Below are 24,847 nucleotides of genomic sequence, written 5' to 3'. Positions count from 1 at the left end.
GCCATTAAAACATAATCGCAGTTTATTATTTGCAATCTGTTTTTTCCTTGTGTTTAATATATATCGCTTTTACTGCTTTTTTTCTTCAGATTTTCGCTTTAATTTATAATATTAGTAATATCTTAAAAAATCAAAAGTCATAAACCTTAGTCTTAGACACGGAAACAAATTTGCTTTTAGATGTTTTATTGACTTTATAAATAGCCAACTCTTCCAAATTATAAATACACAATCAATGAAATACTTACAGTTTAACCCTTAGCCCGCTGGTGGCAAATGATTTTGCCTTTGCGACCAATGCAGACCTAGATCAGCCTGCACATCTGTTTGACCAGTTTGCAGTTCGCAATTCGAAACGAGAACTGCAGACCAACTGTGAAATGCATTCTTGTCTGCAATGTGCAGGACATTGTTGATCAGACTGCACGTTGACATTTGAATCGTAAAGTGCAGACCAGTTTACAGTTCGCAATTCGAATCGCGAACTGCAGACCAGTTTGCAGTTCGCAATTCGAATCGCGAACTGCGAACTGCGAACTGCAGACCAGTTTGCAGTTCGCAATTCGAAACGCGAACTGCGAACTGCGAACTGCAGACCAACTTAACTAAAATGAAATTTAGCAGGGTAAGGGTTAAAAGCAAACGAGACTGTTATCACACCAAAAAAAAGTTTTCCAATTTTTTTTATTTCATTGACTTCTTTCCGTAACAGAGGTTTTATCTTGATTTCTCGTTAACTGTAAGACAATGCTATTGACATAATACATCTGAAAATTAAATATTTTTGAATTTAACATCAAAAATCAACTTTGGCGGTTTATTTTCCGTTAAAAATTTCGGCCATTTTGGACACCATTTTTTTTTTTCAATCTAAAGCTTAGATTTATTTCTAAATGTTTCAAGATATTTATACCTAGCATAAAAGCAAAATTCCCTTCAAATAAGGTTTAAAATTTCTAAAAGCAAATTCCTATATTTTAATATATTAACCAAATTCTTACAATGGAAAAGATACATTTTTCTTTGCCATACATTTGACATTCTAAAATGTATTTTTTAAAATTAATCAAATCCCGATATCCCTCTCGTAGACCTTTACACTTTTGTTCATTCCTGAAGGTAGCAAAATGAACAAAACACTGTTCATGATGAGGTGGATCAAATAGAAGAGGTGGAATGCTGTATTATATAAATGAGCCGCGCCAAGAGAAAGCCAACATAGTGCGTTTGCGACCAGCATGGATCCAGACCAGCCTGGAAATCCGCGAAGTCTGGTCAGGATCCATGCTGTTCGCTAACGGTTTCTCTAGTTGCAATAGCTTTTGAAAGCGAACAGCATGGATCTTGACCAGACTGCGCGAATGCGCAGGCTGGTTCGGATCCATGCTGGTCGCAAACGCACTATGTTGGTTTTCTATTGGCGCGGCTCAAATTGTTAATCTGATTCTCGTACTCAGCCAAATTTATGACTTCACACAAACAATTAATTAACGTTGTCCTTATCATAAGCAATATCATGAATTATATTACTTCACCTATCGTATTTTAAACGAGAAAAGTCAGTATCTTATTATGTAATATGTCATACTTCCCAAAGTCTCATATTTTGTTATTCATTATAAAACACTAATCACGGGCTGAGCGCGAAACTATTGTAACTGTATATAAATAAAGAACAAGATACAATAGTTTCGCGCTCAGCCCTCGACTTATAAGAATTCATACGCCATCGATTGACCGCGCCAATCTCCCGCTTTGTGTTGCTGAGTTTTGTCACGTATATACGATTATGACGTATTGTTTATGTCTATATTTAGAAGGTGAATATGATTTTTTGTCCTCTAGATTGGCGAGAACGAGGATCGTATATTGACCACAAATACGAACAAGTAAAATTATGACAAACTATCTGCGTATAATGAGTTTGCTTACAACGTGTAGACTATTAAACAGCATGATTGCAGACCATTAACGCTGATGTTTTCCATTTTCCTCAGCAGCTAGTTCATAGTTAAGTACTTTGTACCTGTCTGCACACAAAAAAAGTTAAAATATTGAATGCTAATCAGTATGTCAAAATTACATAGTTTGTTTCATAAATAGCAGGGAGTGTTAGATAATAATGAATTATGTATTATTACTGTTCTTTGCAGTTTCCAAGCGCGGATATCAAAGGAAATGACATAAAAATAAACTGAAAAAAAATTAACAAAATTGTAATCAGTAAGGCTAAGTACGTACGTGATTAAAATGTAAAGTATTATAACGAAAACGATTTATCATATAAACCTGTGGGCACCTGTATTAACCTTTAGCCTACTGGCGGCAAGTAGTTTTGCCGCTGCGACCAGTGCAGACCAAGATCAGCCTGCACATCCGTGCAGTCTGATCATGGTCTGCACTGTTCGCTATTCAGTCAGTAAATTTTCAGTAAACACCCCTTCAAATGATAAATGGTACTGACCAAATTGAATGATGGACCAGTCCATTATAGAAAATTAGCAGGCTAAAGGTTAAGCATTTGCCTGAAGCGGCCAGTTGGTTAACGTCTGATTTACATTTCGTTCTTATTTTCATCTGTCTTACACAGCTACTCGCCTGTCGCGTTATAGTTCCCTTGACTGGCTGTTTAATACATTTTGGACTTCACAAGAGGAAGCAGCGAGCTGTTTTACATTTTCTTTACATCGACATCAGCCTTGGCATGCAGCGTCTGACGTTTTAGTTAGCCAAAATATAATTATTCTCGTCAAGAAAGCAATAAATGTAGTCATAACAAGAAAAACTTAATTATCTACTAGGTAAGTGGTTGATGATACAAGTTTAATCAAATTATATTACGTGTAATGATGCACAATCTTTGCTTTCCGTTTGGTCAGTTAATATTTATTTGCAAATGTGTTGACCGCGACAAACCATTCCCCTCGTTCCAAAGAATAGTGCCGTCAAAAGTACGGTTAACATGTATTATTTTTGTTGTTGTTGTTTCCTTTTTTTTTTTTTTGAGTTTCGGGATAGGGTTCAATATTTTCTTGTCTTCTAGAATGAATGAGAGCCCTAGATTGACCTTGGAATAGGCGTTGTTTGCTCGGATTCTGATTTTTTATTGGTGTATCCTCGGTGATGACAATCAGATGGCACAACTAGAATATAAACAATGAAAGTTTCCTTAGTAGTAGCTAAAAGCAATTCGTTTACATTTTTGTAACAATTATTTAGTCTGGCTTTCCAAAAGGCACATTGATGTGGAATGCATTCTTTTGCCAAAACGTGGAATTGATCATGTTGATCAAAAACGTTAAAATATTGTAATAATAGCCATATGCTAAGTATGTGTATTTTTAATGTTATTAGCATTCGAAACAAACTCGAAGCACGGACGTGTAAATATATTATACAAAACGTATTATCATTACATTGAAATGTATATGTATTATATCATTCATACATCATAAAAGTCTCATGTTTGCAATCGAGCATAAGAGCAGTATGTTTATTTATTATGTATTATCTGTAAACGGCTAAATTGGATTTATGTTCCCAATAGCTTCATATAACAGTTGCGTAATAGAATTATAGATTTGAGTTATGAATATTTCAGCAGCTTTCTGTAAGTTAGTGATCATCGGGAATATCGCCATTCAGCATTTAAAACTATATAATTGTCAAATAATCTTCGCAATGTTTATATACGGTTCAGAATTTTGATGCGCGAATGCATTACCACGAGTGGTTAAATATTTAAGCATCTGATGGATGAACGGTTGTAAAACAGCCGATAAGCCACAATAGTGCCTTATTTATTTTCATTCTAACATATGAGGCTATGTTATTCATTGTTGAAAAGAACCGGACTCTTATGACCGGCAGCCTCCTTAAAAAAAAAGTCCCAAGTGATATTGATCTGCGCGGAAGGAATTACCTTTACCTTCCTAAAGTATGCTATGTATTTATATTATCTGTCTGGTTACGATAATTCTACGATCATGATAATGTATGACTATGATTTTATTTTTATTTATAACTGTGACTGTTACTGTCTTCTCATGTCGGTTCACACGTAAAACTCGTTGTCTATTCCAGACTTTCCTTATGGGCGATTCACAACTTGTTAAAATACAAGTACGCACTAAATGTTAAGCTGTAAATCATGAAAAGTCCCATCGGCTTTGTGAAAACGTCGTATCTTAAATAAATGAAAGCATACTAAAATATATATATATAAGTCACACAAACAATAGTTGTCAATGTGAAAGATACAAAACCGGTTTTTTAACATAATTTTAGAATGATACATGAAATAGTTTTCCATGCTCCTTTTCTTCATTTTATTATATCCTGAAGTATTACCAGTTCTATTGCAGATCTTAACTTTAGCCTGCTTTCGGCAAGTGATTCTGTCTTTGCGACCGTGCAGGCTGATCATGGTCTGCACTGTTCGCTATTCAATCAGTAAGTTTTCAGTGAACACCCCTTTGAATAATAAATGGTACTGCCCGAATTTGAAGATGGACCAGTCCATTATAGAACTCGGTTAAAGTGGATACTGTATGATCTGCACATGCAATAAACATATCAGTCTATATTGCATATTATATTATCTATTCTGGAAGGAAATTTGATGGGAATACGTAATAATTCAGTGTCTGTCAGTACAACAAGACTTTGATGATCAGGAGATCAATACTGTGGGTCTTGGTGCCAACTTGATAACGCACTTGACTTTTAACCATTAGCCCATTGCCAAAGTAACATGCCTCTTGTAAAACTGTAAACAATAAGGATTACTATGTATGTAATTAAACTGTTAAGTATTTCAGCGAAATGATTTATATGTCTGAAGCAGCCAAATAACAACTTTCCGAATTTCATTTTATTCTTATTCCCATGTCTTAACAGGCTGTCTGCCTTTTGCAGCCATGGTTTGTCATTCCAGTGACTGTCTGCGCGTTACATATTGGACTTCAAAGAGAAGAGGCACCAGACTGTCCACATTTTGTTTTAGATATACGCCCCCACCCACCCCCGTATTATTGTGCGGTTTCAGTTAAGTACTCAACCAAATATAACTGTTAAAAAACAAGAAAACAATAAATATACTCCTAACAAGAAGTGTTGAAATATTTACAATGTAGTATAAACATCAATACCTAGGTTGATACTTCTTGCTATAAGTTATGCCCTATAACTGTATAATAACATTATATCAAAAGATACAATCATTGCCTTCTGTCTGGTCTCTTATTTGTTATTCATTGTAACAACAACTTTAAATATTCATACGCAAATCGATTGACCGCGTCGTGCCGATTATGACGTATTGTTTATACATATATTGAGATGATTCATATTTTGTAGTCGTATATAAAAGATGAGGGTACTAGAATGACCAGAAATGCCTCTGTATATACTAGTACTCGAATTTTTGACGTTTTATTCGTGTACGATCTGTGACATTTATTTACAGCAGCTTAACATTTTACACAAAGTATAAATGCGTTTCTTTGAGTGGAGTGCTTTTTATGTTCAATTTTGAATTAAGTATGCTGATGGTAAACGTGAAAATGGTTTTATCAGAAAATAAAATATCTTTTTGAAGATTATATTATTGCATTATTACTTAATTTATATTCTCCTATATTAATGCTAACTGATTGCCTTGAAGTTCCTAGCATAATAAATGGCAGAATAGCGAAAAGCTAGAGGTGTCGTGAAGAATGTATATGTCGTGAACAAATTTTAATGCCCTCAACCCACTGTAAAATTAGAATGAGTGTAATCGCACTAAATAATTTATTATCTGTAAATGGCAAAACTGGATTTTTGCTCTCCAGAGTTTGTCATAACAGTTGCTTGATAGGATAATAGAATTATAGCGGTATGAATATTTCAGTAGCTGTCTGTAAGTGGGTGATTTCGACTTGAAATGATTTTTTGTTATCTTTTCTGAGAATTTTGAAAAAAAGTATAATAAGAGCATATAATAAAAGTCTTATTTAATTCTTTTTATTCGTGTAATTCCTTTTTTTATAAGTACAGTTGATGAAATTTTATAAATGTTATATTTCCACTCCTACCACTACAGCCACTACTTCTACTACTTCTACTACTACTACGACTACTAATTCAACTAATACTTCTACAACTAACACTACTTCTACCATGACTACTACTACTACAAACACTATTAACACTACTGACACTTCTATTTATACTACTACTACTACTACTAACATAAGTACTACTTCTAACAGTAGTACTAATTCTAGCGGTAATATTACTACTATTACTACTACTACTAATTCTACTATAATAACTACTACTACTTCTACTACCTGCTACATTATTATCATCACTAACACTACTATTAATACTACTACTAACACTACTACTTCGTCTACTACTACTACTGCTACTACGCATTCTTCTACCTCCTACATTATCAATATTACTAACACTACTACTAATATCACTACTACTACTACTACTACTACTACTACTGCTGATGCTGCTGCTGCTGCTACTACTAATATCACTACTACTACTACTACTACTGCTGCTGATGCTACTACTAATATCACTACTACTACTACTACTACTACTACTGCTGATGCTGCTGCTGCTACTACTACTAATATCACTACTACTACTACTACTACTACTACTGCTGATGCTGCTTCTAATATCACTACTACTACTACTACTACTACTGCTGCTGATGCTACTTCTAATATCACTACTACTACTACTACTACTACTGCTGATGCTGCTGCTGCTACTACTACTAATATCACTACTACTACTACTACTACTACTACTACTACTGCTGATGCTGCTGCTGCTACTACTACTAATATCACTACTACTACTACTACTGCTGATGCTACTGCTGCTACTACTACTAATATCACTACTACTACTACTACTACTACTGCTGCTGCTACTACTACTAATATCACTACTACTACTACTACTGCTGATGCTGCTGCTGCTACTACTACTAATATCACTACTACTACTACTACTACTGCTGCTCTGCTGCTACTACTACTAACTATACTACTACTACTACTACTACTGCTGATGCTGCTAGCTCTTCTATAATATCACTACTACTACTACTACTACTACTGCTGATGCTACTGCTGCTACTACTACTAATATCACTACTACTACTACTACTACTGCTGCTGCTACTACTACTAATATCACTACTACTACTACTACTGCTGATGCTGCTGCTGCTACTACTACTAATATCACTACTACTACTACTACTACTACTACTACTACTACTACTGCTGATGCTGCTTCTAATATCACTATCACTACTACTACTACTACTACTGCTGCTGATGCTACTTCTAATATCACTACTACTACTACTACTACTACTGCTGATGCTGCTGCTGCTACTACTACTAATATCACTACTACTACTACTACTACTACTACTACTGCTGATGCTGCTGCTGCTGCTACTACTAATATCACTACTACTACTACTACTACTACTACTACTGCTGATGCTGCTGCTGCTGCTACTACTAATATCACTACTACTACTACTACTACTACTGCTGATGCTGCTGCTGCTGCTACTACTAATATCACTACTACTACTACTACTACTACTGCTGATGCTGCTGCTGCTGCTACTACTAATATCACTACTACTACTACTACTACTGCTGCTGATGCTACTGCTGCTACTACTACTAATATCACTACTACTACTACTACTACTACTACTGCTGATGCTGCTGCTGCTGCTACTACTAATATCACTACTACTACTACTACTACTACTGCTGATGCTGCTGCTGCTGCTACTACTAATATCACTACTACTACTACTGCTAATGCTACTGCTGCTACTACTACTAATATCACTACTACTACTACTACTACTGCTGATGCTGCTGCTGCTGCTACTACTAATATCACTACTACTGCTACTGCTGATGCTACTGCTGCTACTACTACTAATATCACTACTACTACTACTACTGCTGATGCTGCTGCTGCTGCTGCTGCTGCTACTACTAATATCACTACTACTACTACTACTACTACTACTGCTGATGCTGCTGCTGCTGCTGCTGCTACTACTACTAATATCACTTCTACTACTACTACTACTACTGCTGATGCTACTGCTGCTGCTGCTGCTACTACTACTAATATCACTACTACTGCTACTGCTGATGCTTTTGCTGCTACTACTACTAATATCACTACTACTACTACTACTACTGCTGATGCTGCTGCTGCTGCTGCTGCTACTACTACTAATATCACTACTACTACTACTACTACTACTACTGCTGCTGATGCTGCTGCTGCTGCTGCTGCTACTACTACTAATATCACTACTACTACTACTACTACTACTGCTGATGCTACTGCTGCTACTACTACTAATATCACTACTACTACTACTACTACTACTACAACTACTACTACTGCTGATGCTGCTGCTGCTGCTACTACTAATATCACTACTACTACTACTACTACTACTACTACTGCTGCTGATGCTACTGCTGCTACTACTACTAATATCACTACTACTACTACTGCTGATGCTGCTGCTGCTGCTACTACTAATACTACACTACTACTACTACTACTACTACTACTACTGCTGCTGATGCTACTGCTGCTACTACTACTAATATCACTACTACTACTACTGCTGATGCTGCTGCTGCTGCTACTACTAATATCACTACTACTACTACTACTACTACTGCTGATGCTACTGCTGCTACTACTACTAATATCACTACTACTACTACTACTACTGCTGCTGATGCTACTGCTGCTACTACTACTAATATCACTACTACTACTACTACTACTACTACTACTGCTGATGCTACTGCTGCTACTACTACTAATATCACTACTACTACTACTACAACTACTACTACTGCTGATACTGCTGCTGCTACTACTCCTAATATCACTACGACTACTACTACTACTGCTGATGCTACTGCTGCTACTACTACTAATATCACTACTACTACTACTGCTGATGCTACTGCTGCTACTACTACTACTACTACTACTACTACACTAACTGCTGATACTGCTGCTGCTACTACTCTAATATCACTACGACTACTACTACTACTGCTGATGCTACTGCTGCTACTACTACTAATATCAACTACACTACTAACTACTACTACTGATGTACTGCTGCTGCTAACTACTCTAATATCACTACGACTACAACTACTACTACTGCTGATACTGCTGCTACTACTACTACTCTAATATTACATTACTACTGTTGCTACTACTACTACGGCTACTACTACCACTACTACTACAACTACTAACACTACTACTGTTGCTACTACTACTACTACGAATAATAATGATAATACTATTACTACCACTACTACTACTAGCAGTAGTAGTACTACTAATGATAATAATAATAATTATGATGGTAATAATAATGATACTACTACTGCTATTATTAATGATAATAATATCGACTACAATAATGGCAATTATATATTCATAATATTAGTATCATTATTGTTATTATCATCATGGCTACTATTATTAATATCATTATTGTCAGGTTTTTAAAAAAGAATTGAAAGAACCTTTTATTCTTACTATTATTTTCATTATTATTTTTTTAATTATCAATAGTACCGGTTGTAAAAGTAAAAGTAATATTTTAATGTTATTGTTGTTGTTTTTATCATTATCGATGTACAAATCACCTGTTATGTCTATAACTTTATCGTATACCGATTAGCCAATATTCTTTGACCTTCACCTCTGTACATTGGAACGCAAAGTAAATTAGTCCGACACATAGGTATCCATCATCTATATGTCATACAGCATGCAGAATGTCGATAAACATAACCACCTTGTCTTACAGATATTGCAGGAATTTACACCTTCATAATAGCGTAAAGATCAAAGGAATTGAGAATAGCGTACTGTAAACATGCGTTTATGTTCCACAACCACGGTTATGATCTCGTTTTATTGAACGAAGCTTTTAGGAAAGTGTAAAGTCATCAGTGTCCACAAATATAATATTTTCCCCGGAAATTGTTTGTTCTTCACCCATATTATAGTGTTAAAGGTATAGTAGACTGAATAACTGTTGTAAGAGTAATGAAAGGATCGAAATACCGAACTAATGACACAGTTTTATACTATATATCGGTCAACGAAAACAACTTGATTTGTGACGATATTCATAAATAAAGAAAACAACTGACATTATTACAATTACATTAGGTGTTGCTTGTGTGACAAAACAAAAGTGACCATGGCATTCGTAGTAATATGAGACAAAGATCTACGAAATTATTTAATTAAGTAATTATATTCTTGTTCGTTTTATATCGTACATAAAATGACCCCGCTAACCACAACATAAGATTTATCAGGAATCACTCGTATTTCTATTTGAGATATAGAAAACAACACAATTCGCCCCTGTGTTGCCCGTTTTGTGTCTGCTTTTCCTTTTTTGACAGAATACCGTTTTCATAAAAATGGTACTTTCAATATTGTCGAGATCAAGTCCTTTAGCACACATTTTTCAAATGAGTTATTTTATGACAAGTGTTCCATATTTTTTTGTGAACGTTTTAGTTCCTACCATAAGCAGAATCCTAGAGTTATCAAATATATTTCGGTTGACTATACTGTTGAATATACGAAATATTACAATCTCATTTGAAAATTTAAGGCAGTTTATAAATTGGCCCGGTATAAAGTCTGTAGATCCTCTTTTATTTCTGAATTTTCGTATTTATGCATTTCAGTCAAAACTTATATCAACAAGCAATATTCTCTGCTCCGTGCATGGTTATGTTCCAGTTCAAATGTATAAAACTGATATAGTATTTTTGGAATGATCAGCACATTCGGAACAAATTCGATGTAGAATTTGTCTTAACCTTTATTATTTACAGGACATCACGAATTCACATATGACTTGCCAATATTTCGTAGACTTGTTTCCGATTCCATATGACGGGTCCAGGTTTTTATTTCATGTTATTTTCGGACAAATAATGTAACGCCATTACTTCCGGTTTATCAGACATGCAGAGTTTACCTTAATAGCTACTGAGAAAGTTAGTGCTTTTATCATGATTAAATCTGGAAGCTTACCAAGGAGAAATGTCAATTTACAGTCCATTATAGTACATTTGTATTTGGTGATAAATCAATTATTAACTTACATGTCATTTATAAGATATAAAATAGGAATAAAAACCGGTCCTGATAAAGGAATAAAACAAATTACACCATCTCCAAGGATATACGTTCGGCTCTGGGGTGCAGTTTTTGGTCTCGCGTAGGCAAATTCAATTAGCAGTACTAAATGGCAAAATAGGTTCTCCGTGTTTCTCTTCATAATTAATGACATAATTTTCCTGAGTAGAAAACTGCCGTTAGTACTGCTCTCATTTGTGTTACTGGTAGCAAACGGACTGTGCGCGTGTTTCTGGATTAAAAAAAAAACATCAACAAAAAAACCTTTTGATGTTCAGGTAAAAATTCTTTGTTTCATTGGTTTACACATTTACACACATGATGAATTTTTGCTTAAGCTGACAATATGATAAGCTAATTCCCAATTAAACGTTCGTTTATTTTATGATAGAGAAGTGGGTGGGGAATGTAATATTACCTGAATAACATCCAGGTTTTCTGTTCAGTATGATATAGTGCACGTGCTGTAAACTATGCCTTTTGTATTCAAATGTGACAGGTACATTCATTTTGATAGTAATCAAGCTTTAAATCAAAGAACACTATTCAACGATATTTGGGTTATTTTGCTGCTGTTGTTTTGGTCTGGTGTGTATTTGGTCTTAGTTTCGTTGCCATTAATTGACGAGATCGCATGCTAGGTCCGTGAGTGAGTAGCAGTTTCATTGGAATTAATGTACATCAGCATTCATTTTCATAAGCACCATAGCTAAAATATGGTGTCATAGCTTTGAGCTTATTGCATCACTGAAAATTGTTATAATTCAGTCAAGCTTCAGCGACACTTTTATTGTATTTATGTGTACTGTTTTTGAAATATTTAACGAGGTATTTGCGCGAAGAATACGCCAAATTGTGTAATTTGTCGACTACTGGCTTTGCAATATATTCAGACTAGTTAGTACAGCATCAGATGAAAACGATTCTATTTATGCAGTAAGCTAGCAAACAAATTCCTCTGCATACAAATTTGATTTTATTCAAGACACTTAGTATAATTGTCTATTGATTTTTGCCCTTATGTGTAATTGCTTCCTTGTGTAGACGCTGGTACTCGCACGTAGTAAACAATCTGTTTTTATCCATTTCCTACTTGAAAATCACAAAGGTAAATATGACGATTAATTAACTTGTAACGAAGTAAAGATCATATGAGCCGTGCCATGGGAAAACCAACATAGTGGCTTTGCGACCAGCATGGATCCAGACCAGCCTGCGCATACGCGCAGTCTGGTCAGGATCCATGCTGTTCGCTAACAATTTCTCTAATTACAATAGGCTTTGAAAGCGAACAGCATGGGATGCGCAGGCTGGTCTGGATCCATGCTGGTCGCAAAGCCACTATGTTGGTTTTCTCATGGCGCGGCTCATATATGTTTTACATTTTTAGTTCATTTGACTCTAAATATCAATACCGTTGTAGAGTCAGGGTTGTTCATGACGTCAAAACTGATACATTGGCGTTCCGATTGTTTGGAACAATTATTTCTCCTTTTTTTTATTTCTTCAGGCTTTCTATTATATATACTTTCCTTTATAGCTAGAATGTTTATACCAGATTCTAGGCGTGTGTTCTTTTTTATTGCTTCTAATGCATTAGATTTTTATATAATTGGTATAGTGTATCTCGAAGTTGTCTTTGTGACACTCGTAAATCAGTCAAATTTATTAGAAGACTCCATCTTTGATTTATGGAGGTATAGCTTGGAAATGATCTCTTACCAATGCCTCAGGTTAAGAAAATAGGCTGTTACATAAAAGCAGCCATCTTTCACAAACCTGTTGATACCGACATGAATATTCTGACCAAGATGATTGTGTATATTACCTATACTTTGATGTATCTGCCAAATACTTCGTTGTTCCTACGTACACATGTTGCAGTCATAGATTGTGGTATTCTTGGACACTGTATGGCGGGATGCCGCGGGAACGAGTAATACCAAACAGCAAAATATGATGTTACTTACATACTATTACAATATATGTTAGTCATATTGACATGAATCCAATGTATAGTTCCCCATAGAGGACTACTAACACCGAATGGGAAGTTATATTACATGTAAAAAATATAGTTCCATGCTCTTGTTAGAATATTTGTCTTCTGCTTTCTGGGTTTTACGGCACACCAACACAGTACAGGTTATATGGGCGCCACACAAGACTGATTGTGAAAAGACCTAGACCATCGTTATCATGCATTTCCATATTTTGGTTTATATCTGCAAGAACATAAATATCAGTTCTCCTGCCGCTGCCTGTAATTTGTGTAGCCTTTAAAGCAAACGCTATCCCGAGTTGCCGGGCCAGTAATAAACCAGTCCTGTTTTCGTCCAGTATATGATGAAGTTAAGAAAAAATTAAAGGTTTCGTGACCGGCTTAGCAACAACGCGGACAAACCTGTTTTAGTATATTTCGCCGCGCAACGTAAGTACGTCACTAAGTTGGAAAACGTTTTAAAATGTATACCATTTATAAATTAGTGTTTTATTGAAATACGAAGGTGCTTACATATTAAAATATGTTCATGTCAGAAATAATGCACATCTTTGTCTTCTTTCGCGTTTTGAACAGAGTAATCTCGTTCCCATGAAAGAATTACTTTTCATTATGATATTGCCACATATAATTCACAGGTACATTTCATTTCCTGTATCACAATAAATTACCGATTGAATTATTTCTTAGCAGCATCGCCTGTTACATTGATTTGATCTAGCAAAATTGCATGCAGACCAAAATAAGGTGCATTTTTCTCTCGATAAATTGTAGAGGCAAATGTATCGAATTATTTTGAAGGCCGGATGTGCAGAGCAGCTTGTGCATGCAATCAGGCTTTAGAACTTTAATTAGAAGCCGTTTTTGTAAATGTAATTATAGTAATAGATACATTGAAGGGGAACTCCTTCAGATGTATGTATATTTTCTTCCGAAGTTCAGGGAGTACTTTAATTGGTATGTAGCTATAAATAAGGATGTATTCAGTGAGTTTGAGGACAGACATTTATAAAGTCTGTAAAATGTATTTTAGGCTATTTTCTGCGTTTGGTCTCGTTGTTTCTTTTTTTAATTATTTTATTTATTTTTTTTTTTTTGCTTGTTTTGGCTTTAGAATCAAACTGTCACAACGCAGTTCATATGGCGACTTTTCCAGCTTTTAATGGTAGAGAAAGACCCTAGGTGTCGCTTCGTGCATTATTTTAGGCAGAAGCGGACACTCGAGTATCACCACCAATATTCTGTGAGCCAGCTTCCTTACTGATGACGTCACATATATGTTAAGAGAAATATATGTAACAAATTATATCAGTAATTAAAGCGGTCATCCTCTTGAGTGAGTAAACATGTAACCTAGACACTACAAGACAACCCAGTAAGTATCATGACAATTCATTTCTTACGTCAAGGTCATTCTTACGCTTTTAGAAAGTTCAGACGCTCCTTTTATGCTGTCGTATATGGCATGTCAAACGTTGCTAAATTATATATGTATGTTATTATTATTGTATGTTTGTTATTGTTATTCAGTGTCGTGTCATTCATATTCTAAAATTTGCTATTGTTACTGTATATGTCGTTATCTTATGGTATGTTCGATATTCTTATGGTAAAAGTCATTATTGTTATTCTATGTTTCGCTATTGCTATTGTATCTTTGATATTGTTATTCAATATCGTGTCATTCATATTCTAAGCCTTACCATTGTTATTGTATATGTCGTTATTCTTATTGTATGTTCGATATTCTTATGGTAAAAGTCATAATTGTTATACTATATTTCGTTATTGTTATTGTATCTTTGATATTGTTATTCAATGTCGTGTCATTCATATTCTAAGTCTTATCATTGTTATTCTATATGTCGTTATTCTTATTGTATGTTCGATATTCTTATTGTAAAAGACGTTATTGTTGTTGTATATTCATTATTGTTTTTGTAAGCTTGATATTCTTATTGTATGTGCGATTTCCCGCGATATAAATAGCACAGCGACGCTATACAAATACAATCACATAACACAGAATAAGAATGACACGTTTTGTTAATAGAATCGTCAGATATTGAACAACAATGATGACTTTTACCATAAGAATATCGAGCATACAATAAGAATAACGACATATACAATAACAATGGTAACACTTAGAATATGAATGACAAGACATTGAATAACAATATCAAAGATACAATAAGAATAACTAAATATAGAATAACAATAATGACTTTTACCATAAGAATATCGAACATACAATAAGAATAACGACATATACAATAACAATGGTAAGACTTAGAATATGAATGACACGACATTGAATAACAATATCAAAGATACAATAACAATAACGAAATATAGAATAACAATAATGACTTTTAGAATATGAATGACAAGACATTGAATAACAATAACAAACATACAATAATAATAACATACATATATAATTTAGCAACGTTTGACATGCCATAGTTATTTTCAAACGTGTCATTCTTATTCTATGTTATGTGATTGTATTTGTATAGCGTCGCTGTGCTATTTATATCGCAGGAAATCGCACATACAATAAGAATATCAAGCTTACAAAAACAATGATGAATATACAACAACAATAGCGTCTTTTACAATAAGAATATCGAACATACAATAAGAATAACGACATATAGAATAACAGTGGTAACACTTTGAATATGAATGACACGACATTGAATAACAATATCAAAGATACAATAAGAATAACGAAATATAGAATAACAATAATGACTTTTACCATAAGAATATCGAACATACAATAAGAATAACGACATATACAATAACAATGGTAAGACTTAGAATATGAATGACACGACATTGAATAACAATATCAAAGATACAATAACAATAACGAAACATAGAATAACAATAATGACTTTTACTATAAGAATATCGAACATACAATAAGAATAACGACATATACAATAACAGTAGCAAATTTTAGAATATGAATGACACGACATTGAATAACAGTTACAAACATACAATAATAATAACATACATATATAATTTAGCAACGTTTGACATGCCATACATAATCGTATACATTAAAGGTTTTAATTCGAGGATGGTTTCATTTTGACGGTTAATCACAGTGGTACAGAATACAGGGAACACTGTGCAGCTGCACATGCGCATTTTATATAACAACAAATGAATTGAAGTAGCATTTGCTATATGTTTCAGTATTCCCAATTTATTTCGTAAATAGTTTTAAGCACTGATGATGTCTTTGCTACAATTAAACAGACACAGTTAATGATGAAATTCTATTACATGTTTGTAATTACTCTTTCTGTATGCCCAAAAAGTAAAAAAATAACAATTTGCACGAATATTTCGTGAACATTTATAGAAGTTTTGTTGCTCTATGCAGACACTGTGTTGGCTGCAACGTCTCTTGTTTAGACATGACGTAATAAATCGAGCTTAATGAATAATAAATGATATAATTATTGGTTTTTGATTATTTTTCCATTGACATTTTATGGTGCTTAATGCACGAGGCTAGCATTAATGTACATATATACATCTGTATGTATCTTATAGCGTATAGATGTAATGTACCACGTGATTACTATATAAGCTGAAACATAATTTGTTAATATACTGATGATGTACTCTGTACAAATCGAATAAAGTATATGTTCTTATATAGCATTAGGCTGATGTGTAACACGCAATATTTGTAATGTTTCAGAGGACGATTTTATTCATTTTTATCTTGTTCGATATGAGGCGAAATAATATCACAGTATCTTGATTTTATTTTTCAAGGTAAGGTACAGCAATTATGATATGTAATGTATCATGGAAGAAATTCGGTTTTAGCCTTTAGCCTGCTAAATTTCTAAAATAGACTGATCCATCATTTAATCTGGGCACTTATTATTCAAGGGGTGTTCACTGACAATTTACTGACTGAACAGCGAACAGTGCAGACCATGATCAGCCTGCACAGATGTGCAGGCTGATCTTGGTCTGCACTGGTCGCAAAGGTAGAATCACTTGCCGCCAGCAGGCTAAAGGTTAATATAGCATGTGCAGTCTTTGAAAAATAAAAGTTGACTTAATGTTTCATAACGCCTTTGACGCGCGTCAAAGTTTTGTTCATTATCACGCACATAGGTTTATAAGCATGTTAAAGTGAACATAACCTTTCTTGTGGTTTATTTTCTAATAAACTACAGTTCACAGTTTAGATGAAAGTCCTAATAATTACACATTTTTTCGCATTCTAACTGTTAACAGTGGTATATTAGACGATAGACCATTTTATATTTAGAAAACAGTAATAAAAGTATTAATGCTTTTTTTTCAATGGTTTTGATAAGTTGTTTAATAAGCTAATGAAACATTTTAAGGTCAGTGGACACGCTTTTACTGCTGCCTTCGGTGTACTATTACGCCAGCTGGGTAGTTAGTTACACAATCAATAACATGTCATAAAGTGGGAAAACTTTTTCAGAAATCACATTCCGCCACTGAAGATATGATTTCTCTGTAGTGTTCTTGTCAATCATGCCGTTGGTTCTCAGAACAATTGCTCGCTTTGATTGACCTAGTTTGTATGCGCGCAAGAATACGACTGGGAATAGTTCAATTAACCGCCCTTATTAACTTGTTTATAACATTATATTTCGCTGTATTGATAATATGCAAATGTAACGTGACTTCGTTAGTGGTCAGAAATAAGAATCTTAAATAGACGCTGACGCCGCGTGAAATTATTTATATTGATTAATATATATATATATATATTCAATACAGAAACTTATGTCAAAGAACTTCTATATAAAACATAAAAGGAAGAAGGAATATGTCATATTTGATGTTATTTGGCGTGAGTTAAATGTCAATGCTTTATAAATCCGAACGTTGGTAGAATATTTCAAAAGTAGTAAATTTAAGTGTCTCTAGAATAATGTAAAAACTACATATGTTCATAAAATTTTATATTGTATTTTTATGCCCGCGAAGGGAGGCATATAGTTTTTGAACCGTCTGTCCGTCTGTCGGTCTGTCAGTCTGTCCGCAATTTTCGTGTCCGGTCCATATCTTTGTCATCGATGGATGGATTTTTAAATAACTTGGCATGAATGTGTACCACAGTAACACGACGTGTCGTGCGCAAGACCCAGGTCCGTAGCTCAAAGGTCAAGGTCACACTGAGACATTAAAGGATAGTGCATTGATGGGCGTGTCCGATCCATATCTTTGTCATCGATGGATGGATTTTCAAATAACTTGGCATGAATGTGTACCACAGTAAGACGACGTGTCGCGCGCAAGACCCAGGTCCGTAGCTCAAAGGTCAAGGTCACACTTAGACATTAAAGGATAGTGCATTGATGGGCGTGTCCGGTCCATATCTTTGTCATCGATGGATGGATTTTCAAATAACTTGGCATGAATGTGTACCACAGTAAGACGACGTGTCGCGCGCAAGACCCAGTTCCGTAGCTCAAAGGTCAAGGTCACACTTAGACGTTAAAAGATAGTGCATTGATGGGCGTGTCCGGTCCATATCTTTGTCATCCATGGATGGATTTTCAAATAACTTGGCATGAATGTGTGTACCACAGTAAGACGACGTGTCGCACGCAAGACCCAGGTCCGTAGCTCAAAGGTCAAGGTCACACTTAGACGTTAAAGGTCATTTTTCATGATAGTGCATTGATGGGTGTGTCCGGTCCATATCTTTGTCATTCATGCATGGATTTTCAAATAACTACGCATGAATGTGTGACACAGTAAGACAACGTGTCGCGCGCAAGACCCAGTTCCATAGGTCAAAGGTCCTAAACTCTAACATCGGCCATAACTATATATTCATTCAAAGTGCCATCGGGGGCATGTGTCATCCTATGGAGACAGCTCTTGTTTTTATATCTAAGGCCCTACATTACTCGGTAACATAATTTGCATACATGCTATTTGTTTTGTAACTGTTCCATCCTATATATTTATTTATTGACTGAACATATAGCTACACTATTTTGTATGTGTTTATTGGTACTCGAAGGAAAAAAATGTTTTGCGCCAAAAAAGTTGTACTTCTTAAACTAATTCTATTCATGTAGTAATGGGGAAAATGTGCGTAAATAAAGGGATATAACTCCAGATTGGACATCTGGATATTAAACATTTAAGACACTTAAAACAATATATCGGTGTCTTTAAACTGTCGGAAAACATAAATAGAAACATGCTAAGTTGATATTTAATATGTGTCAGAATCTCTTTTATAATAAAATTGTCCTAACTCAAAAAACATCATCGAGTAAAAATTTCCATGTATGTTTAGACACAGTGACAGAACAGTCACGTGCCCAAGAAATCTCGACGTACAGTATAGATTAAGCTAATTTGCTAAAGAAGAATAATTTTGTTTATACATTTGCAAGTACAATATGGATTCACGTCTATCCAATCGTTGTTTATCGAATTAGTAGACGGCCGCCAGACCAGTGTAACTAAACGATCGATTAACTGGATGTGATGCCACCGATCTGCTATCGTTTAATATTGAACATGAAATATTCTAACATTTGAATTGCATACAACTCGCTGCTTGAGACGCGAAATAACATTTTTTTTCTGCTGTATGATTCTTCAAGACTCGTTATCGCTGGATAAAGTGTTATTCGCAGTAGAAAGAATTGATGCAGTTAGCAAAATCAGTTGAGCTGTGGATAATAAAGGAATAATCTGTTGCTTAAGATCATAAGGTTAATTCTATAACATGCCTGTTAGTATACATTCTATGAACTCGCGGCATTGTTATTGATTTCCACGTGATTAATCATTCATGTAAAGATACATCCGGCTGCATACAGCTGTTGACTTACAGGTGTCTATGGATAATTAACGTTTTTATGTTTTTGTTTATGCGGTAAAGGCTGATGAGGAATTAATTTATACAAGAAACTAACATCTTGCCTTATGACGCTTTCTTTTTTTTTGTGAATGAATATATTTTGATATTTCCGATTGTGGTATAGTTGTAGAACGTGATAAAGTGCATTCGAACGGAATTATTTAAAAGATTCCGATATATCCGTATTGGATTAGGAAAAAAGTACTTAAGATGGTAAAATGCAGTATCATCAGACTGGAGTTTTCTTTTCTCGAAAAAACTGGCGCCCGTCCTGGTAGTTTGAAAAGAGTTCACCGTCTGCTTATGTTAAAGGATATAGTTTTATCATATTTGAAGTGCTCTGTTTTGATTTAAAAAAATAATTTACCATATATTTACTTTACACTGGAATAGAGTCAAACGAATTCTTGTTGTCATATTCCTCGTGCACGAGAAGCTGGATGTTTCGAATGATCTTATACCGCCTTTTCCCGCCTTTACGGAAGCACCTGCTACTGACAAAGGAGACACGTAAGTCCTCACTTTTTTGTCACAAAATTCTTAAGCTGTATTTCCAAACTTTTCTCCGTCGTAATTTTCTTGGTGTCTGAATAACAACTTCGCCGGAAACCGTTATCTGAGACATTAATTTTGTTACTCCATTTAGAGAAATCCTAATTTAGAGGAACATACAAGTAATTGCCCAAATGAAATTCAGGGGGAAAAATGATGCACAAAATGTCTTTATTTTTATACGATGTTACGCGTGTTATTTGATATCCATTATATGCGAAATAATTAGCAAAAAAGATATTTAACATGTTTAATGTCACCAAATAAAAGGCGACACAGTTAAAGAAATGCAATTTCCACACGATAGGTGGCAAGGGTGCTAGAATTTCAAATTATTTGTTGTTTAAACTATAGAATTTTTTTTATCAGTAAATATTATTACGCAATAGTTCAAATGCAAATAAACCACAACATGATTTAAATCTGTTTCTCAGAATAACTTTCATATATAGATATGACCTTTAAAGCAGTATTTGATGGTAGTACAAAATGTAGTGCAAATTGGTTATTCCTGGGTCTAGCTCTAGTCTGGCTACCGACTAGATAATCTTTTACTTTTTTTAAAAATGATTCCTTTATATATATCCGTCTTGGCTCTGTTTTGAGAATAAAAGGGACATAATGATACAAAATTTGTACAGCCTCAGGAGTTATCTCCTATGAACAAAACAGGGTCTAAACACAGACTAGGTCTAGCTCCTGCCAGTTACGGGCAACCGTCTTTTAACACCCGTCAATTATAGCCACTGGCATTCATCTAAACCTGTCACTCGTTTATATTTATTTTAGCCTTTGACATTTCTTTCCCAGACAATAATTAGCCGCGAAAGGACATCCTAATTGAGACAAGTACAAAATAGTTCTTGGTATAATGAAGTGGTATCTCTGCTTGGAGAGAACATCTTTTTATTACTTCCTGTTTTGAAGTTAGCACGTTATAACATATATTAAGGGTCTTACGGACAAAATTGTTTAGGTTCCAGACTTCAAATAAGTTAATTCTTACCAATGTTGGTACCAAGCCCTGCTTAAGAAAGCCATCGAGCCGGCTTGAGAATTGTAGGCAGTTCTAACAGGTGCCCTTAAATGCCTGTGAATGCCTTGATGGACATAAGTGCTCTTCTGGTGGTCCCCATATCCTTTAACTTTTTTGTGCCGGCTTGACTTAAAAGCTACAAGTAACAACAAGTACATATGTTATTTAGAAATGCTCAAGTCCTTGTGTTACATTAGTCCGAAGATTCGTGTCGGCAAACCTGTTGGATGTTGAGTAATGTTCATACACAGCAATTTCTGAGAATATATTTCTGTTGGAGCGGTTATTTTGGCGGTTAATTTTTGACCTGAAGGAAAGCGGACACAAACGATATGTAATAGTTGTTGAGCTTTACGACTGTGCATGTATCTTGGGAGCTATTTCTGTAATAAGACTCAAGTTTTTATTTGGGAAGACAAGATACAGCGATCGATCGTTGACATTATTCCTGTACCATATTTTTGAGTCGAGACGATTTAAGAGCGAAATAAATGCTGAATAACGACTTTCTGTACTTTTGTGAATATAAATATTGAAAAGGCGGGAACAACAGTTACTAAATAAAGAAGTACAGGTGGATAAGTACTAACGAACCGATCAATTTGTCCATGTTGCAAAATAGACTGTTTAATTACTGATTTACTGGAACACGCACGTGTGTAATACTTATTACAACAGTTACTGTATTCCGCTCATTAAACACTGCGCTAGAATCAATTATCAAACGTAAATTTGATATTCTGCGAAGAAATTAAATGGTTTACAATATGTGGAAGTTCTAAATATAGAAAATTTGGTAGAAACTGCAACACCCATTGCGGTACCAGTATAATATTTACAGTGTTGGCTAAAAGAGTGTATGTATATAATTTTATCAAAGTAGAATACATAATAGCAAGTATAGATGGAACACGATAATTTGACTTTATCTCATAATGCTATATTCCAATATCCAGTGATTGCACCATTATGATATATAATCGATTTATAGGTATTTGGTATTGTATATGAACATAAAGGTAAAATCATTTTCTGAATCATACGTTTTACCTTTTTCATATTTTGATATTCGCGGTTATTTTTGTCTACAAAAATCATTCTATGGAATGTTCACTATATACCACCGATTTTAGTTATCAAACAGTTGTTGACTTTAAGCTGAGCAATATGAAGTGATAGCATCATTGACCATGCATAAGATTGCCGTATATACACCAAGTTAAGTTAACTTTGTACCCGTGGTTTGTTGCATTCATTTTATATTTTCCTGAAATAGAATTCTTACTTCAAAGCAAATTGTCCATCATCCAAGCTTTGTGCCGACGACGGATGATAGATTTATCATGATGAAGAGAGATTAATCCTTCTATTTGCGATTTTACAGAAACGTGTCTAGAGGAATTCCATATAAGCTCGATAATTCATAATTTCTACTGGCATTACCGCAGGATACAATTTGTATAAGGCATATCGGTTGTTTATTTGTCGCTTGCACTTCTGAAATATCAATTTTATATAATGACTTTCTTGCATACCGTTTATTAATATATAAACAGTTAATGAGATCAGTAATTATACTGGTATGTTCAAGATCTCTACTTTGTGCGGTATTATGAGATATCTATTCACAACATGATTGAGCCGCGCCATGAGAAAACCAACATAGTGGGTTTGCGACCAGCATGGATCCAGACCAGCCTGCGCATCCGCGCAGTCTGGTCAGGATCCATGCTGTTCGCTAACAGTTTCTCTAATTACTATAGGCTTTGAAAGCGAACAACATGGATCCTGACCAGACTGCGCGGATGCGCAAGCTGGTCTGGATCCATGCTGGTCGCAAAGCCACTATGTTGGTTTTCCCATGACGCGGCTCAATTACATTATTATCATGCTCTAACAATGTAGGCTTCATTAAGTCGCTTCGTTTGTAAGTGTGTTTGTAAATTAAGTCTTAAAGTCTTACACTGGGCTTAGAATACCAGCGGAGCCTGTTAACCTTTGTTGATAAAGTGTTTACAAAGAGATACTTACAGATATATTATTTACAAAGAAAAATGATAAGTAAATAATCTTCTGTGTTTAACTATCGGACACGGAGTGCACCTTTCGTATTTTTGGTGGTAGATGCTTCCGCGTAGCAAACATTGAAATACGCAGTTTCATGCAATGTTAAGTTTGGCTAGTTTTCCAACTATTTTGATTAAAAGGAAAAACAAAGAGCCAGTTAAAACATGCGTAATCAGATTGCCTATTAATCAAACGTATTTGTTGGAATTTGTCTTGGCAACCATTTCAGACACGCCAGGCGGACTAAATCACTTTTCGTATCAATTACGTTCAGCGAAGTAAACTTTTGATTCAAATACTGAGCCGAGATCAAACATATATTTTCAGTAACATTCTAGGCAACATTATATTGATTCCTGGTTCTGGAGACGTTTAGTTTCTTTATATATTGGGAGAATTCCATTTCCATACAAAATGTATCCCAGTATATATATTTTCTTTAAAAAAAAGAGCATGGAAATCGTTTTTGTAACCGTCAGTTAGGTAACAAAATACAGGAATAAAATGATGTTGTATTAAAGGTGAGAATGACGAGCCATTTAGACCTTCTCAATAGCCATACGTATATGTTGGAATATTGTCTTATAACACCAGACTGACAAAACTACCTCTTGTATCAAGTGGATATGAATTTAATGTTTCGGTAACAAAAATACATTTTCAACGTTTTCAGACACCTCATGCGGTCTATAAAGGAAGTTCCAAGTCCTCGCGTGGTCTCGAGCATTTCAGGAGTAAATGTTGTAAACCATTTATTATCCTATATGTGGCCTTGGCATCTTGAGTATATCATCTAAGCACGAATATAAAACAATTATGACCATTAAGGAGATATAAAAAAATATGAATTACCACAAATAAACCAAATGCCAGAAGTAAAAAGCCCATACATTCTGTTATTGTATGAGAATTGCAGACTTTTCAGACTTGACAGGTGTGGGCAGAAAAGATATCTGCATTATTGTGTCTAAAACTTGTTAAACAATAAAATGTTCTTTTCGGGAAA

At 34.7% G+C, this 24,847-nt stretch overlaps 1 protein-coding gene across 19 annotated transcripts in view; it reads left to right on the top strand.

Annotated features, from left to right (window-relative positions):
- The window catches only part of LOC123547155 (Kv channel-interacting protein 4-like), a 548,972-nt gene that overhangs the window by 470,604 nt on the left and 53,521 nt on the right, over positions 1 to 24,847 (top strand). Inside the window, exon 1 of one of the 19 annotated variants that reach the window (XM_053551438.1) lies at positions 19,892 to 20,696. The exons of the other annotated variants lie outside the window; for them this stretch is intronic. Coding sequence (XP_053407413.1) covers positions 20,627 to 20,696 — 70 coding nt within the window. The 5' untranslated portion in view covers positions 19,892 to 20,626. Of the gene's footprint in view, positions 1 to 19,891; positions 20,697 to 24,847 lie in introns of those variants that run through there. 19 annotated transcript variants of the gene reach the window in all.

The sequence above is a fragment of the Mercenaria mercenaria genome, chromosome 9, assembly GCF_021730395.1.
Source record: "Mercenaria mercenaria strain notata chromosome 9, MADL_Memer_1, whole genome shotgun sequence".
In the NCBI taxonomy this organism is placed as follows: Eukaryota; Metazoa; Mollusca; class Bivalvia; order Venerida; family Veneridae; genus Mercenaria; species Mercenaria mercenaria.
Note: the sequence above shows the minus strand (reverse complement) of the source record. Positions and strands in the feature narration are given on the sequence as shown.